At 37.3% G+C, this 18,145-nt stretch overlaps 2 protein-coding genes across 2 annotated transcripts; one reads left to right on the forward strand and one right to left on the reverse strand.

Moving 5' to 3' along the window:
• Window positions 1-3,193: 3,193 nt before the first annotated feature.
• On the forward strand, window positions 3,194-13,044 carry LOC137725385 (probable protein S-acyltransferase 23). The gene is made up of 13 exons (XM_068464047.1): window positions 3,194-3,592; window positions 3,873-4,013; window positions 5,164-5,276; window positions 6,010-6,089; window positions 7,744-7,907; window positions 8,430-8,568; window positions 8,660-8,759; window positions 9,147-9,204; window positions 11,247-11,324; window positions 11,451-11,549; window positions 11,660-11,738; window positions 11,820-11,968; window positions 12,421-13,044. Exons 1-13 carry the CDS (start codon window positions 3,359-3,361, stop codon window positions 12,604-12,606), a joined length of 1,620 nt encoding a protein of 539 aa, XP_068320148.1. The 5' UTR covers window positions 3,194-3,358; the 3' UTR covers window positions 12,607-13,044.
• A 2,006-nt stretch (window positions 13,045-15,050) lies between these two features.
• LOC137726946 (auxin-induced protein 15A-like) lies at window positions 15,051-15,858 on the reverse strand. Its single transcript, XM_068465896.1, has one exon. It carries the CDS (start codon window positions 15,607-15,609, stop codon window positions 15,331-15,333), a length of 279 nt encoding a protein of 92 aa, XP_068321997.1. The 5' UTR covers window positions 15,610-15,858; the 3' UTR covers window positions 15,051-15,330.
• Window positions 15,859-18,145: the final 2,287 nt, after the last annotated feature.

Consider the following 18,145-nt stretch of genomic DNA (forward strand, 5'->3'; position numbering starts at 1 on the left):
GAGTCACTCAGACATCCAACATCTTTTCTAACTCAATTCACAAGACTCTCGAAACCATTGGCACAAATATATATATAACTAAGGTTAGAGCGACACAGTTAGGCCAAGCCTACTTCTCCAAATAATGGGATTTTAGGCCACTCCACGAAATTCAACAACCTCGGGTTCCAGACCACTCAACGGAACCAAACCAAATATAATCCCCTATAAAATGTACCATGTACAACCAATCATCATCACCTCTAGAATGCGTATGGTCCCCCATCGTGGATATACCAAACAGGACCATAAGCATAAACTCATCGTGCAGACACTGATCACCCATCGCGGATATTTCAAGTATGATCACCCCTGAATACATATGGTCCCCCATTGCGGATATACCAAGTAGGACCATCCATGTACCACTACTGCGTGGTGCAATATCATCATCACACATTAAACATAATTATGCTCATACAAGCTATCGATTCCACATATCAACCAACATCTAGGCATAAGAAGCACAACACAAGGAATTCCCTTAATTACTATTTCTACTAAAAATCTAATAAAGTACTTAACTCATCTCTTGACTTCCATCTCCATCTCATGCTAGGTAATAGTGCCAAGTTCAAATAGGTATTCAGTTGGCAAGCATATCCAAATAATTATCAAATAATATTTAGATCCCATAATTGTCATAACATTCATCATAATTATCATTCACCTTATTAAAAAGTTAATTAAACACATCTATATCACAAACATCATCAATACACAAGCCAAATCATAGTTAATTAGCATAGGTTTATGGCTAAATATATAAAATTCACATTTCAATAGAAATTATAATTATAAGACGAATTCATATTCACAAATGATACCAATATAAAAAAAATTTAAGATAATAATCATATTTCATATATTCAAGTCGCTATCTAATGAATATAGACCCACTAGATTTTCACTAGTAATTCCCTAAGGTTCGTAAACCATATCTACAATAGCATACTAAAATTTGGAGTCAATTCAATGGTAAGATCATCAATTGTTAGAATATTCAAGTGGCGGACCTTATCGAAAATATACTCAACCAACATCATTTCATAAATCGAATGTTATATATCGGAAAATTCGGTTTTTTCCAAAAATTCTCAAACTTTACAAGAATGAAGATCTCAACAAGTAGAGTAAACTTTATACCTACGGCCAAGGCCAATTTGGCCGGAAAACACCTTAAACTGGCCATGAACCACCGGAAACCCTAAGGTGGGTGTTCTTCAATTCGACTTCCTTGGTGTTCCAATGCCCCTGCAAACCTGTTGGGTCAAGTTCCTGGATCCAAGGGAAATTGATTAAGGTTGATGGTGAATGGTGATACTCTCCCGAACGACAATTCGTCGTTGAGAACCCCCGGTTTCTCCCTTGGAGTTCTACCTGAATTAGGCCTTAAAACACTTGATTTTTGGTGGAGATGGAAGTTGGAAGGTGATGGAAGATGTGGCAAGTGTGGGATGGTTGAAGATTACCTGAAAATATGGTGGAAGATGGCTGAGTTTGGAATGTCGTGTTGTGGTGCCCATTTAGCCGAATGGAAACAAATCCCCCCATCTAATTTTTGCCCATTTTCCACTTAAAATGGCCAGTCCTTTCATCCCAAAAAGTGTTTGGGCCTTTTTACCCCTAAGTGGAAATTAAAATAATTCCCACAATCTATAGTTTCACAACTTCAAACGTCCGTATATAACCCGGACTCGCAAACGGCTTTCGCCTATGCGCTCGTGGCTTCGAGACCTATTCGAAAACGTTACTTGTGACCTCAAAAGGTCAACGAGTACATAATAATTTTCCAAACTTCACTCTTCATAACTTGTTTAATTGAAATCTAATTTCAAATAAACTAATATAAATTCTCGAAAAATAATATAAAATCTCAGTAATACAAATACGTAGATTATAATAGTGAAATCCGGAAACGGAATTTCACACTCTTAGTTATTTGTACTGTCCTGGGCCAAGGACTAGCTTCACATGTAGTTCACATGCACCGTTTACATTCACTTTGGATCCAGAGTTAGGTGCCAACCTGTCCTTTTGTGTAGTGTTTTGGACTCGTATGTGATGCGACTTACGCAACTCATGTGATGTAGTACTAGAATGTAATACCTACACTCCGCCTGTTCCGTTGTTTGAATATCTCTGCAGTGGACTTATGTGCCTACATAAATTAATGAGCATTAAATTCTTATAATAACGGGTTGAGATTTAACGTTGAGGTACTTGTTGTTGTATCCTACATCTTGACTCACTTTTGTTGCAGGGTACCTACTACATACTATTATTATAATATTTTTGGGAAACCATGTACTTATTTTACAGTGAGGGATTACACTTTTCGAAACGGTTTTACAAAACTTTATTTTCAGGTTTTTCACCCCTCCATGATTTTTAGTGCCAAAGGTTTCGTGACTACGAGAATTATTGGTAAAAGCTGTTATGTAGGAGACTCCTCATTTCGGTATAAATGTCATTTCTCTTCTTTTACTGCAATTTATCTATACTCTGACATCACTTGTGTGATATGTGTTTAATCTCGCTCACTCTTGAAATGCCACGTAGGCCTTCCACGTGGACCTCAATCTTCATTTCACTTTTCCACTCTTATGTTATTATTTTGAGTAGTACTCATTTTTACTATCACATGGCTGCAGACGAATTTCAATTCGAAGTTATAACGGACAAGTTATTTTCGAAACTATATAAAAATCCTTGAAACAAATTCAAAACTTGGAATTTTCTCCTTGCGCAACGTGGACCACTACATGGGTTCTTTTGGGACAGTGAAATCTGCCTTGTGCAGGGACATTGCTTGCATGTACTGACTGATGCAAGTGGCAATAAAAATGAAAAAAAATTATTTTGTTGGGTTTTAAAAATCCTTTGTGTTCCATCAGCTCACACACATCACTTTTTTAATTAGAGATGTGTTAGAATTACACGTAAGTGAGGTTTTGATAAAAAAAAAAAAAGCAAAATTTAGTTGTATGAAATTACATTTCTACTTTATATTTCTTATTCTTGTTCTGTTTTAATTAGAGGATTAAACTGATAATTTTATAAGATTTTGCTTGATAATGATTATTTTATTAATCAGTACAGATTATGTTTGAGATATCCGTCGTGAGTCATGACTCCTTGTGATGCAATTTTGCAACCAAACCTGTCACCCAGTCACCATTACTACAGGGGCAAAGAAAGTAGAATACCCAATTCAAAATCAAGGAAGAAATACCCAATTCACTTGAGAAACCCTATCCTTTCAAATTCTCCATTACAGTGATTGATTACTCTCCCTAATGCTTTTAGCTCTGTAGCAATGGCTTATTCAGAGATAGAGGTGGTGTCTTCGGACTCAAAAACCCAGGAAAACCCTGCCGAGGTTCCGGTGTTCGACGTTTTCTCTGCTTCTGCTTATGGCGATTTTCAGAAACTCAGAAAGTTCGTCGAGAAAGACGGTGCCTCTCTCTCCAAGCCAGACGTCCATGGCTACTACGCCCTCCATTGGGCTGCTCTCAATAACTTCCCCGATATTTCCCACTACATAATTCAGGTATCTATGCCCTAAACATTTTCTATTTCTGTGAATTAGCTTGTTTCTGTGGTGGGTTTATACAGATTGAGCTGTGTCTGTGGTGGGTTTGTGAGGAAAGGTTGAGTTTTGCAGTGGGTTTGTGTGGAAATTTTGAATTTTGTGTGTGTGTGTGTCAGGGGATGGTTGAACAGTTGCAGCGGGTTTGTTTGCTGTTGAAGAAGCATATGTCTGTTTTTATTTTGTTGTGGTGAGGTTGGCTTGTTTGGTATTAATGTACTTGGTATTGATGTGTTCAAAGCATGGTGGAGATGTCAATGCGACTGAGAATTTACAGCAGACAGCATTGCATTGGGCAGCCGTGAAGGGTGCAATTGCGGCGGCGGATGTGCTCTTGCAGAATGGAGCTAGGGTTGAGGCAGCTGATGTACATGGCTACCGGGTAATTGTCTCATTCCTCTCTCTTTTTAATGCAGTTTATCTCCAATATCCTTAATTTTCTCGGTTGAGTTTGTCCATTTTGAAATAAAAAAAAAAAAAATTGTATTACATAAACTAGGTATTTGATTCAGAATTAGGATTCAATGATTTGTTGATGCATACAATTTTTGTAATACTAATGATGAAGACCAACGGTCCTGTTTCCTTAAAAGTAGTTCCCCAGAGTTTTTCCCTGATCTTGTATATCTGTTTTAGGGGACATGTATGTTCTATTGATCTTCCGAATTTTGTTCATTCTTGTATCTGTTTATGTGTTGCTGATGTTCTTTCTCTTCCAAAACTATTGTTTGAGTTCATTGAGATTGAGATCATTTTCAGACACTAGTGGACCTTTAAAGCCTTAATTCCATGGTCCACCATTGTATTTGGGTGGAGATGAAGAATTGAGAGTGGAGAGGTGGTGTGGTTTGGGGGCTGGATGAGATTCCGGAGGCGAGGGAGCAAGTGTGTTATTCATGGGTCACAAGTAGTTTTCAGTAGTTTCACTTCCATTAAGTATCCAACTGCTGAATCCAACGACCAAAAATGAAGCCCAGTTTTCAATACCAGCTGCATACGTACTATGTTACGGAGATGAAGTACATATGTACAAACTTTCTTTGGTGCAGTGCATTGCGGATTACCAGTTTTAGCACTGCAGCTTGTCTGCGATGTGTTGCCATACTTTATCGCAATGTACTCTAATCTGAAAACAAAGAAAAGTTTATGTTGCAGTTAATCTGGACCAAACATTTTGGTATGAACCACACTGATCTATGGTCCAGATTCAGCAAGATTAAGCACCATAGGTTTCCAGAGTTCCTAGCAGAAGAACTTTCTGTATACATGCTTACCCAGATACATATGTTCTTAGCATTGCTTGTAATAACTAATAACAAATGTAGGAACTTTTACTGCCATTATCATGTGTAGCATTATTTCTTTTTTAAAGTGATTATTATATTTATAGTCATATTGTTTTAAGTAGATTTATATGTAGTGTGAATTTAATTTTGATTGGGTGATGTATACTTTAAAATTAGCTGTTAGTCCTATATTTTAATGCAATCAAAGGATGCTTGTTGCTACTAGTTTTTTTCTCAACATTGCAGGCAGTTCACGTTGCTGCTCAATATGGGCAAACATCTTTTCTGAATCACATTGTTGCAAGATATCATGCTGATTTTGATGCACCTGATAATGAGGGGAGGAGTCCTCTTCATTGGTATGTTGAAAGGCTATACTATGACATATTGACATGGTTTACGTGTTCATAGATATTCTGTGACATTGGCATCGTGCTTTTTCACTTTCTCCATCACAACATGGTCTGTCATGGATTAAATCTATTCATATCCATGTTGTTTTGTGCACACATGTAAAGAATGAGTGAATAAACGATTGAAGTGGTTATTATTGCTTTTACGGAAAATGGAAATAGCTAATTGATCCCTACCTTCTAACTGTGTGACCCCTTGTGGAGGTATTCAGATTGGTATTGGAACCATGGAAGGACTCTTGGTGTCTGGTAAGGACTTGTGGGGGTGCAATACCAGTCTGTACCCCTCCACAAAGCTTTCATTATCAGATGTGGTTCATTATGTACATCTATATATAACACCGGAATTAGTTCTTTCTAGATTTGGTTTGTTCATAATATTAGCATCCAACTTCTTTGCCTTTTTGTTAATATTTTCAGTATGCATGTAACACCTTAACTTGTCTGGATTGTCTTTTCTAATTATTTGATTGGTCTATTTTGGTCATCTGTATTTTTGGCTGAGCCTTTAAATGGCCAAAGGGCTTCATCTGATTGGCAAAACAAGTTTTTTCTGATTTGAGGTCATTGATCAAATTATGATGTTCTGTGCAGCAGTCTTACGTATGTGGAGACAGGAAGTTTTTGTTGTGAGATTGTCTACAGGAAAATTGTTTTAATTCATTATATTTTCAATCAGGGCCGCATATAAAGGTTTTGCAGATACAGTTAGATTACTTCTGTTTAGAGATGCATGCCAAGGGAGGCAAGATAAAGAAGGTACACTAAATGTGCACTATTCACCCAAATATGTTGTGTTCTGGTTATTTTAAGAGTACAATTAAACTCTTCAAAAAAAGAAAAAAAAAAGAAAAAATTGAGTACAATTAAATTTAGGGTGCCTTTATTGGCACCCAACTTTAAGTTAAGTCCACCCAAATTAATATGTTTAACCCATCTTCTTTAAGAACTTACAAACATTTAACATTCCAAAGCTATCGCAACTACTCACCCATCTCCACACCCACCACAACAGAAGTAAACTCAGACACCAAAAAGGCTTGTCTTTCCACCCATTCAATGAAGAATTCTCATCTCCGCTACACTTATTTTTTTGCACGTGTTGATGCTTGATCGCCCAAATTTCCGTGCCATAAAGCACTGTTGGCCTTATTACCGTCTTATAAAATTTTCCCTTGAGCTTTATTGGCATACGACAGTCGTACAACACACTTGATGCACTCTTCTACTTCATCCATCCAACTTGTATTCTATGGTTGAGATCTCCATCCAATTCTCCGTTCTTTTGCAGCATAGATCGAAGATAAAGAAAGCTCGCATTCTTTGGTACTTCCTGATCTCTAGTCCTCACCCCTATCTCATTTGGATCCTCATTCTCACTAAACTTGCGCTCCATGTACTCTGTCTTCGACCTACTTAGGTGAAGACCTTTAGATTCCAATGCCTCCCCCCAATGTTTAAGCTTCGCATTTACCGCCTCTTGCGTTTCATCTATATCATTTGCGAAAAGTATACCCCAAGGGATATCATCTTGAATATGTCCCGTTAACTCATCCATTACCAATGCAAAAAAGTAACGACTTAAAGCTGAGGTTTGGTGTAACCTTATGGTTCGGGCCTGGTCGCCTGGATATTTGGATTCACGTTCGGTGGCTTGGGTCGGTCAGAATTTTATGCATCAATTCCTTCAAACCCTCATGCTGCAGAAAATCAAGCGAACAACACTTTTACCAAAAAAAAAAAAAACAATCAACAATACAAAAATATTTCCAAGGCTTTCTATCTTCTTCATATAAAGCTTTGATCTCGGCTTAAATCATGCAAGTAAAAAGCTGGCTGAAATGGTTTATCAAGGAATTTACAGTTCTTTCTCCACCAACGCTCGAGAAGCACAACCACTTGCTAATTTCTGTTTTAATAATGTTAACTAGAATACCTTCTCAATTATCTCAGAAAGTGTTCGATGTATATGGGTGAGAGGACAAAACAGATAATTATTCATTCATCTGTGTTGTGCTTGAGTGCTTTCAAACTTCAATTTTGGGGTCGAGAAAGTGATAATGATTTATGTCCTTTTTGGTCATTCCATAAGAGTAAAATTGGAATTATAATTTGTTAAATTAATTGGGTGAACTTAACTAAAAATTGGGTGCCAATAAAGGCACCCTTAAACTTATACATCAGCCGTTTATGTAATATGTCAAACCTAGCCCAAGTAGAAGAGAGTGATTAAACATGTTTCATGATGGGTATCAAATAATGCAATACAGGACAGCTATGATCATGAAGTTGCTACCTTAGCCTGTAAATAATACTCTTTTATATTGAAGAAGATGAATTTCAATCATGCTTATTTCTTCTTTTTGGTGCTTTGCTTTGTGGTCTGATGATTTGAGTATACCATTTGTATTAGGTTGTACCCCTTTGCACTGGGCAGCCTTAAGTGGGAACGTGGAGGCTTGCACAGTGCTTGTCTATGCTGGCACTAAGCAGGAATTAACGGTGAAAGACAATGCTGGTTTTACTCCCGTTCAGATTGCATCTGATAAAGGTCATCAGCGTGTCGCTCTTTTCCTTGTACGTAACTTTATATTTATAGCACTTCTGGTAGCTTTCTCATCACCAAATCTAACAGCACTTGAAATGCAGATATGGGAATATGAGGTTGAGTTTGGGTGGAGGTTTTGATACAGGACCATATTTTGCAATGGTTGCATAACTTGTGGGTTCTTCTCATAGATTTGGCGTTTGTTATTATTCACATTTTCTTTTCTTTGTTGAGAATTCAGTGTCAAGTATAGTACATATATAAGGTAAACAAATTGGTTAGTGGTTCTCATGTACTTTCCATAACTTACATACATCCCTCGCCAAACATGAATTTATTCTCTCTTTTCTGGAAGACTTGCAGGAGTTATTGTAAATATAGATGTCATATCATATGTATCCTTATGTATATCCTTCGATTCTTCTCATGAGAAAAGTATATGTGAAGGGGGAAATTATATTCTACAACGTTCTGTTAACTATTAATTGAATAGGAATGTTTATAATATTATCATGTTAGTTAGAAAAAGAGTAATTTTGTATCTTGTGCAGGCTAACCAGCAGCGGGCTCATAGCAACTACTGGAGAGACAAATTTTGCAGTGGAAAGATGGCGGATATTGGTTACGCACCTGTCTTATTGTGTATAATAGTCTTTCAGACAGTTCTCTTTATGAATTCAGTCCTTGCAGGTAGTAAAGCTTGTTCCAGTTTTCCCTTGGATTTCAGATGGATTTTCATTTGCTAGTCATTCCTCACTGACTTCATACTTACCCATGTTAGCTCCTAATCTGACAAAGGTTACTGCTGCTGTCGGTCTCTGGGGATGGACTGCCATTTCATTAGCAGTGGGTTCCTTGATTATGTTCTACAGGTGCAGCAGGTAATTCTTTTTCTAGATTCTAAAATTAAACTCAAATTAATTTTTTTTTTTTAATTTTTTTTTTATCTTCTCATGTTCTCTGAAATGGGTATTTTGCATTAGTTTCAGTAAGAAAATTTGAATGTGCCTTGATACTTGAACTTCTGGTTTGGACAATTTAGTAGTCACTTGGCACTTTGGGTTTGTTTTTTTTCACAACCACCAGATAACCCCACCCATTCCTTTTTTGGAGGAACCTAATATATCTGATACGTCGTCAAGAGACATTACTAGCCTGGCAAATTTATACTTTAATAGTAGATGTGCTTTATACATCTACCACAAATCTTCTGTTGTAGTTTGTTATTGTGATGTCATTAAACAATTATCTACCACATTTGCTTGCAGTAAAGATCCAGGTTACATCAAAAGAGCAGGGGATTTAAGCAATCCTATAAATACAGAGGTATGCAATGTTTCCGTTTAGTCTTTATCATTTCTACGTTCAATATAAGTAGTTTTCTGATGATTAACTGTAACAATTTATATATACATACACACACACACACACACACACACACACACATATATATATATATATATTTTTTTTTTCCTTAAGCCATCAATTTCTGTAAAACAGAAGGTGGTAGGCATGAAACTTAATTTGAACTTAGTTTGGTTGATAGTTTAAATCTCATCTGATGGAAAAATGTTTTAAGTTTATCTTTAGTGACAGCATCGCATGTGCATAGGTAAAAAAAAAAAAAGAGGGTAAATTACAAAAAACTACCTCAACTATTGGTATCACGATACTTTCATACCTCATCTTTTAAAATTGACAATGTCATACCTCATCTTACGAATTTGTGCTAATGTCAGGCCTCCGTCAAATTTTTTGTTAATTTCTCTGTTAAGTGCTGACGTGGCTTGAGACGGGACCCATTTTTGATCAAAAAATTAATTAAATATTTAAAAATTAAAAACAAAAAACAAAAAACAAAAAACCAAAAAAAACCCATCAACCCTTGTCCCCCCTCCCCAGATCCCCTTCTCTCCCACCCAACCCTTTCTCTCTCCTCTCTCTCTCGCCCCTCTCTCCTTTCTCCCTGCAACTTGCATCCCTAAATTCCCAAAACCCAGAAACCCTTCCCACCCATCCCTCCCCCAACCTTCCTCTCCGATCCCACCAACGACAACCCTACATCTGTCATTGACTCTAGCGATGATAACCACGACCCCCAATCGCCCCCAAGCCCTAACTCTACCCACAACCTCCACAACAACATTCCCTTCGCCTCCTCGCCCTCGGAGTCTGCCCCTCTGGCGCCCTGCTCGCCTTCGTCGCTCTTCCACGTCTGCTTTAACCAAGACTAGGCTTGCTTCGCCATGGGGACGGACCACGGGTTTTGGATCTACAACTGCTACCCGTTCTGCGAGCTCTTCCTTCGCGACTTCGACAACAGGGGCGGAATCGGCGTCATCGAGATGCTATTTTGTTGAGACGATTGCGAACCCCAAGGGGCTGTGCGCGATGTCGCAGGTGGCGGGGTCGCTGGTGCTGGTGGCCCCTGGCCTGCAGAAGGGGCAGGTTAGGGTGGAGCATTACAGGTCGGGTGGGAAGGGTTTTTGGGTTTTGGGATTTTAGGGATGCAGGTTGCAGGGAGAGAGAAGAGAGAGAGAGAGAGGGCGTTGGGTGGGAGAGAAGGGGATCTGGGGAGGGGGGACACGGGTTGATGGGTATTTTTTGGTTTTTTGTTTTTTTTTTTCAATTTTTAATATTTAATTAATTTTTTTTAATATTTAATTAATTTTTTAATAAAAAATGGGTTCCATCTTTAGCCATGTCAGCACTTAATAGAGAAATTAACAGAAAAACTGAGGGAGGTCTAACATTGGCACAAATTCATAAGATGAGGTATGACATTGTCAATTTTAAAAGATGACGTATGAAAGTGTCGTGACACCAATAGTTGAGGTAGTTTTTTGTCATTTATGCAAAAAAAAAAAAAAAAAATCATGTATCACAAAATTTGGAAGAAACAAAACTGAGTGAGGTCCAAAATTGAGGAATTGTCATGTAAAGAAAACTCTACATCCTCCCCATCAAATTTTTCATAGATCCTTATTTTTGTTTCCAAGCACACCACTGAAAACTTAGCAATCGTTCTGCAACTACAGAAGACTTTCACCTTCTTCCCCAAACTCAAAGATCAACTATTCTGATGGAACAAAAGAACCCTTGATTTTGGAATTATGCATGAAAAGTCAGTCTCCCTCGGCAATATTTATGTGACCAGTTAATGAAGGGGACCCATCTAATGCAATTGAAAAATAGATGATGTGACAATACATGCTCGAGTATTAAACCTGCATATTATGCGTGCATATGTGGTAAAAACATTTGTACTCTCTACATGGCGGTGCTCAGAAATGCAGTTCCAGATGGGATATTGTTGACTTGTAAACTTGTGTAACTGAGCTTACTAACAGTGCGCCAACATTTTTCAGGATCCTTTGTTGAACGTTGATTTGAACAATTCTGCTGTATGGATGGGAAATTGGTCTCAACTTTGTCCCACTTGCAAGGTTAACTTGATGACCTATTTTCTTTCAAAGAGCTAAGTAGAATAGTATTTTGGGATATCTTTATGGTGCATATAATTTTTTTAGATTTGATTAATGTCATGGATATCTGACATTCTTTTGCATCAGATAATTAGACCTGTTCGCTCTAAACACTGCCCCTCATGTAACCGATGCGTAGAACAGTTTGACCATCATTGTCCATGGATATCTAATTGTGTTGGAAAGGTAAGTAGTGCTAACTTCGTCACAGTCCAAGTCAATGTAACTTTGGTATGAATACATGAGGTCACAGTTGTTTCCACCAGCTTCACTATCTCTTAATTTTCTTCTTGCAGAGAAACAAGCGAGATTTCTTTATACTTATCTGCCTGGGAACTTTGACGTCACTCATTTCTACTGCTGTTGCAGTTCAAAGTATGTGGGTAGCAGAAATTATGAACTTTGTGATGAACTTCATTTTTTTACTAGATGACAGCTGTCTTTTCATGATGACAGGGATTTGGGGTGCATTGCCAGGATTGCGAACAGAGGAATCATGGATTCGTCGTGTGGTAGTTCAGTATCCTAGTATTGTTGCTTTTCTGTTTGTGGACGTAATTATTTTGATTGCTGTTACAACCCTGACAATGGCACAGGCAACTCAGGTAATTGATGGAACCCTCACTACATAAATTTTAGCTTTAGTTAGCAAAGACAAAACATGTGTTCCTCCGAAAAAGTGAAAACTACATTTTTCAGTTGCATTCGAGGATTAGCCAGCCCATACGGTCATTGATTTGGAATACAATTTATCTTTTATTTACCTCCTTTTCCTTCTTTCTTGAGATTTTTTCTTTGGGGCTAGATAAATAGCGATTGAAGAACCTGTTAAATAATGGGAAAAAAATGTGGGAGCAGAGATAGCTATTGATAAGAAAGTTATGCCCCTTTTCGCATCCTGTAAGAGAATACTGACAAAAGAAACGAAATCGCTGATGTGGATTAATTAATGAATTGGATGTTGCAAAATTTGGTTCTCTTTTTTTATTTTATTTAATTTATAGTTGAAGTTCATTTTCTTTAATATACTGATGATGTTGTTGCATCTCTGAAACAGATAGCTCGAAATATCACCACCAACGAATTGGCGAATGCTATTCGTTATGGGTATCTTCGGGGTCCAGATGGGCGGTTCCGAAACCCATATAACCATGGGTGCAGGAAAAATTGTTCTGATTTTCTCATTCAGGGCCACACAGATGATGAAATGGCTTGGCCTCCATTGCAGCAGGTTGCCAGTTAGAAAATTATTTGGTCCTCTCCGTTGTCCAGGCCATGGATGATGCCGAGGACTGTTGTCCCTGGCCATGGATGATGCTTGGCATCTCGCGGTCGACCTGTAGTTGCTTGTACTGCTTGCCACCGTAGCTAGGTTACCCAGTTCTCATACACGAGACCCTGTGTACAATTGTAACAATAAAATCCAAAAGAAATGAAAGCTTTTTTCGTGCGATTGTGTGCCGAGACAGATTGACATGGTTATGTTCTGAGACGGATCGTCTCTCTCCTCAGCTTCAGATTATTATTGGTGTGGAATTCGGAACAAGTACAAATTAATGTAATTCATTCAAGTTTGTGAGAAGTCGATATCAAGGGAGAGTTTCCTCTTCCTGAAATCATGAGATAAATGTTGAACGTTATGCGTTATTTGATAGAAAACACTGCATCTGATTACACTTTCTGGTGTTTTTGTGTTTAGGCTTGCTTGAGATTGTATATGCACGAAGTGGGTTTGTGGTTGTTGTTTAGAAAAACTAATGAAAAAGACTTTGAAAACTTGGTGTTTTAACGATAAGGACAAAATAAAGGATAAAGTGAATAGTATCAAGATTGACTTTTTAGTGTAAAAATATGGTTTTTTGTTAAAGTGAACAGTATTAGGAGCTTTTCATTTAAGTTCTCTCTTTTTTTCATAGACGATACTGTAATTTGTGTTGAATTCATCCAAAATTTGGGAAGAGGGATTTAAACTTGGGTCAAGAGCGATGATCACATTGCTTTAGCCGACTTGGCTAAGTTCATATTTGACATTGGCCGGTTTTGTGATAAAACATACACTAACCTATCAATCTTACGTGCTTTTTAATGTGTTTCCTTTGTAAATGGTTTTGTATTTCAGAAATACAGATAATTTTTTTGTGGTTAAACACTTAGAAAACAAGAAAAGAAGACACAAACTTATCACTAGTACTACTGTGTAGTGGGATTCATTTTCACTGGTATGTGCATGGAAGGTTTTTGGTTTAACTTATGTGAATGACGAGTTTGAACTATGTTGACACATTGTACATTTCAAATTGTAGAACCAACTAATTCCGAACGGTCATTTTAAATTAATTAATTCCAGCTTCAGTACTCAGTAGATAGGGCAAGTTAACTCAATTACAAATAGCTTAACCTGACGCGGAAATATATACATGGTTCTCTTAATTACGAATACCTTTGTAGGGCTCACTCTGCAGTGTATTTTCATAAACGGATAATTTAGTTTTAAGTTCCTCCTCAAAGATCATTGTTAAAAGAAGTCACTCAATTTCAAAGTTGCTAACCACTCAATTAAATGGTACGTATTTTAGTATGTCTTGATTTGTACATCGTGTTTGCCTATTTTGATTTACATACAACGAGAAGACACAATAATTAGTCAAGTGACAGGTACAAAAATTTGAACTATCTAGAGGACATAATAGCTTTATACTCATATAATTATCTAACCTATGTACTTAAGAGCAATGGCGAAGCCACGTGAGTGGCCCTCGTTCGAAAAATAAGCCTGGAGCGCTCGTTCAGCCCTTTCTCTCGTCGGAAAACTTGACTGGTTTCACCCCGTCCTTGTTCCGGTGGTCTGGTTCTGCTGCTAGTAGAGATGAATCCTTTTTTTTTTTTAAAAAAAAAAAAAAAAAATCCATGCCAAAGCGACATCGTTTTAAACTTGCTAAAAAAAAAAACGGTGCTGTTTGTAAGTTTGAAAAAGAAAAAAAAAAAAAAATATGGGGGGACCACATGTCCCTCGTTCTCTCCTCTCATACCCGTGTCCCCCTTTTCTTTTTCAAATTTGCCATTTGCCAATCAGATGGTTTTGTTTCTAGGAACTCACACGAGAACTTTTCAGTGAGCTCCCAACATGCCTCGTGCTAGGTAGAGATGAGAATATACATATAAGACTTACATGATCCACTCTCTTGGACGATGTGGGATGTTACATTATTGATTATTGATTATTGATATGAAATTATGAAATTATTTTTTAGGGTGAAAATTAAAATTTGAATTCTTGATTATTGATTAATTAATTGAATTATTCCATAATGTATACAATTATTCTTATTCATATGATTAATTGAATTGAATTTTTATTTATTGAATAATTTGTATGCTTATTGTTATTGGTATTGATTAATTGAATTGTTCGTTGGATTAGGTATTATGCATATTAGGGGTAATTTGTTTGTACTGATAAATTATGGAAGATATTACTATTTGGTTATTGCTATTCTTTTAAACCTTGCACTTTTTTAGCTTTCATCTCTCAGTGTCAGTGTTGGTCCTGTAACTTCGCCCCTCCCCTCGTCAATTCCTGACTTTGCCATTGTCAGTCCCTTTTGTGTAAATTTTACCGTCTGTTCGTAACTAGATTGAAAGACGATAGCAAATAAAATGAAAGTAAATCATGAAACTATAAAACCGTTGCATTGTAAATTATCGTCTTGCAGGACAACTATGTCTATGTACATTCAGTTGACAATAAATATTCTTGAAAATTTGTGTCAGTGAGTTTATGTCCGCTAGGTTGGCCATTTCCTCTCAGCTCACAAGCGGTTTGACGTTGCTGTCCTCTTCCATCCGGATGATTCATTGGACGACTGATCAATTGAACCTCCTTCATGTGAGCCAGAAAGCGATTAAAATGCCAAGTGCTTCTACGGCCGTTGGTGTCAAAATTATTGACATATATTGTAGCCTCTACTTATACACCAAACAGAGTGGTGAGATCAAGGAAGGTGTCTTCACTGCAGGGGATTGTGAGACCACCCATTGGATGATCATATCCAAATTCTTCTTCAGCCAGGCTTAACAAATCCTGGAATGGAGGTTGGTTCAAGTAGGACACCGGAATCACAAACCGCTTCTTCTGGCTCTCCCCAACGTAGATGGCAAGATAGCCTTTTGGAACATCCAATGATTTTGAAGAAACTTGATTTTTCTTGGCATGTACAAGTACAATACCAGGAAATCGGAAACCCATGGTTTTGAAATTTCTCTGAAAAAGGTATACTAAAGAGTTCAGGACAGAAAGAGCTTTGAGAAGATATGACTGGGAGTAGAAGACTTGTGTTGGCTTGCTCCGGAACCTTGGATGATGTGAGCATATATAGTTCAAACAGCCGTCGGTTACCTAAAATGATTGGTGATTAAGCACTGGGATGGACCCAAGTGAGAGATAGTTTGCTCATGGAAAATCACATGGACTTGTCTACAAGTTGTCAACAACACTTCACGAGTCGGTGACGAAAAGAAAGCACACAATGTCCTACCACTCTTAATTGAAGGCTTACAGAAAATCAGAGACATGCTTGAGACAAGAATTTTTCCCATGTTTTTATTTCAACAGTTTTAGCATATAAAGTGTGAGGACTTGGTACAAAAAATTGATACGTTGGTCTACAAAATAATCTGTACAAGTTGGAGAGAGTGGTCTGGAGGCAATTGAATGCAGATTGGCTAGTGACCCAGCTGCTCAAGCATTTGAATGTTCACATGGCTCTGTCTTCCAATGTTTCAAGGAGGCTACGGAAACAAATACAATTGGTGAAAGACCGTGGCAGAGCCAATTGAAAGTCATTTTCTCAAGGAAAAATTACATGGACTTGTCTTTCCAACTAAACAAGAAAAATGTACGAGTAGAAATGAAGATTAACAATACAACATAATGTCCTACTCATGTTCGGAAGATAGGACGACAAGATCATTGGTAATCCTAACAATCAAGTTAATGTTAAAAGAAAGTTTGAGTGAGTGGTCTGCAGAAAATTGAATGGGACTGAAAAAAAATTTAAAGACAGAAGCATTTGCAAGTTCACATGGCTCTGTCTTCAAATTCATCATCTCGTCAAAATATATTGGTAGTGATTGAGACTACATATCTGTTGAAGTTCTGCATTCTGTCCAGCAATATCTCACCTAAAATATTGAAGTTCAGGTGGAAAACAGCACCGTCTGATCCTTCATGAGACAGTGTTCCCTTCTATACCCTATCAAGATGGTCTTAATTGTCACCACATATTTCTTTCAAAGGAAGACAAATCCTACATAAAACTTTAACTATATATACTTCATGAGACTTTCATTGCCATCCATTCAAGTCTCTGCATATTCTCAACTCTTCTCTTCTTCTTCCTCCTATAAACTTCCACCTGACATTTCTCTAGCGAGACATAAAACCATGGGTTTCCGTCATCCAAGTGTAACTCATGCAAAGAAAGTTCTTCGGCGGTCTTTTTCAAATTCAAGTCGCGGAGGTTCATGTAACTTAGTAGATGTCCCAAAAGGTTTTTTAGCTGTTTACGTTAGGGAGAACGAGAGAGCGGTTTGTCATTCCTGTATCATATCTCAATCAACCTTCATTCCAAGACTTGTTAAGTGAAGCTGAACAAGAATTTGGATTTGATCATCCAATGGGTGGTCTAACAATTCCCTGCAGACAAGATACCTTCATTGATATTATTTCTCGGTTTTGAATACATTGTGATTACTTGAGCTGCGTTAGATTTTTGTAAAGCAAAAATTTTCTACACACACTACAAATTTTTTTTTCTTCTGTGAGTTTCTGAAGGATGATGTAAATGAAGATTGTAATAGCAACTTTTATAACAATAGTTTCTTTACAAGACGAGTATCTCTTACCTACTACTAGCTAGGTCAAAAGTGCGAGGCATAACCGTGGTCCGTGAAGAATTACATGATTTGGTAACACTTTGGTTGTAGGATGTAACTGTGAAATTTTTTGTGAGGAGTAAAAACTGTATCTTTGAATTATGTAAATAAAAATTCCCGAGGAATATTATTTTGTTGTGAAAATAACAGCTCGGTTCTACAATATTTGTAATTGTGCGGTACCATGTTTTTTGTTGGAATCTCACATCGAATGTTTGAGAAAACAATTTACATCTTATAGTTATAATTACATGATTTCATTCCGAAATACACCAAAGCGTTTAGGCACTCACTACTTTGGCTAGCCAACTTCGCTAGGCCTTACTATATGGAACTTGTTACTTTACAGAGGTTGTATGGATACAAATCACTCAATCAATAGCGTAGCACATAAGGTCATAGGCTAACAAATCTCTCCTTATACATTTGATTTATCACGGAGATAGAAAGAAGTAGAAACAAAATAAGCTAAGCACAGTGAGGGTAACTAAAACTCTACTTACTAGTGCTTTCTGATGAGTCGATTTCATACTATATATTTTACCCTATTCTTAGTATAATTTATTATTTATTTTGGTGAGATTTTGATACTTTGATTTATATTTCCAATGTAGGACTTGTGACTTACTCTTGAGCAAAATGTGATCATATGGATGAATTTTGGAGTGATTCCCATTGGAGGATGTTCGTGAGTCTCTCAGCTTTTTCGTGTCAAAATTTCAAATTTTTCTATCAAGCGGTTAATTTTAAGGCGATGAAATAATGGGCTAGTGCGCAAAAAAGAGTCATCTTGGGCTTGATTTGGAGCCCTGAAGATCCAGAAACGTGCTTAATTGTCAGATGAGCAT

Source organism: Pyrus communis, chromosome 2 (genome assembly GCF_963583255.1).
Source record: "Pyrus communis chromosome 2, drPyrComm1.1, whole genome shotgun sequence".
NCBI classification, from domain to species: Eukaryota; Viridiplantae; Streptophyta; class Magnoliopsida; order Rosales; family Rosaceae; genus Pyrus; species Pyrus communis.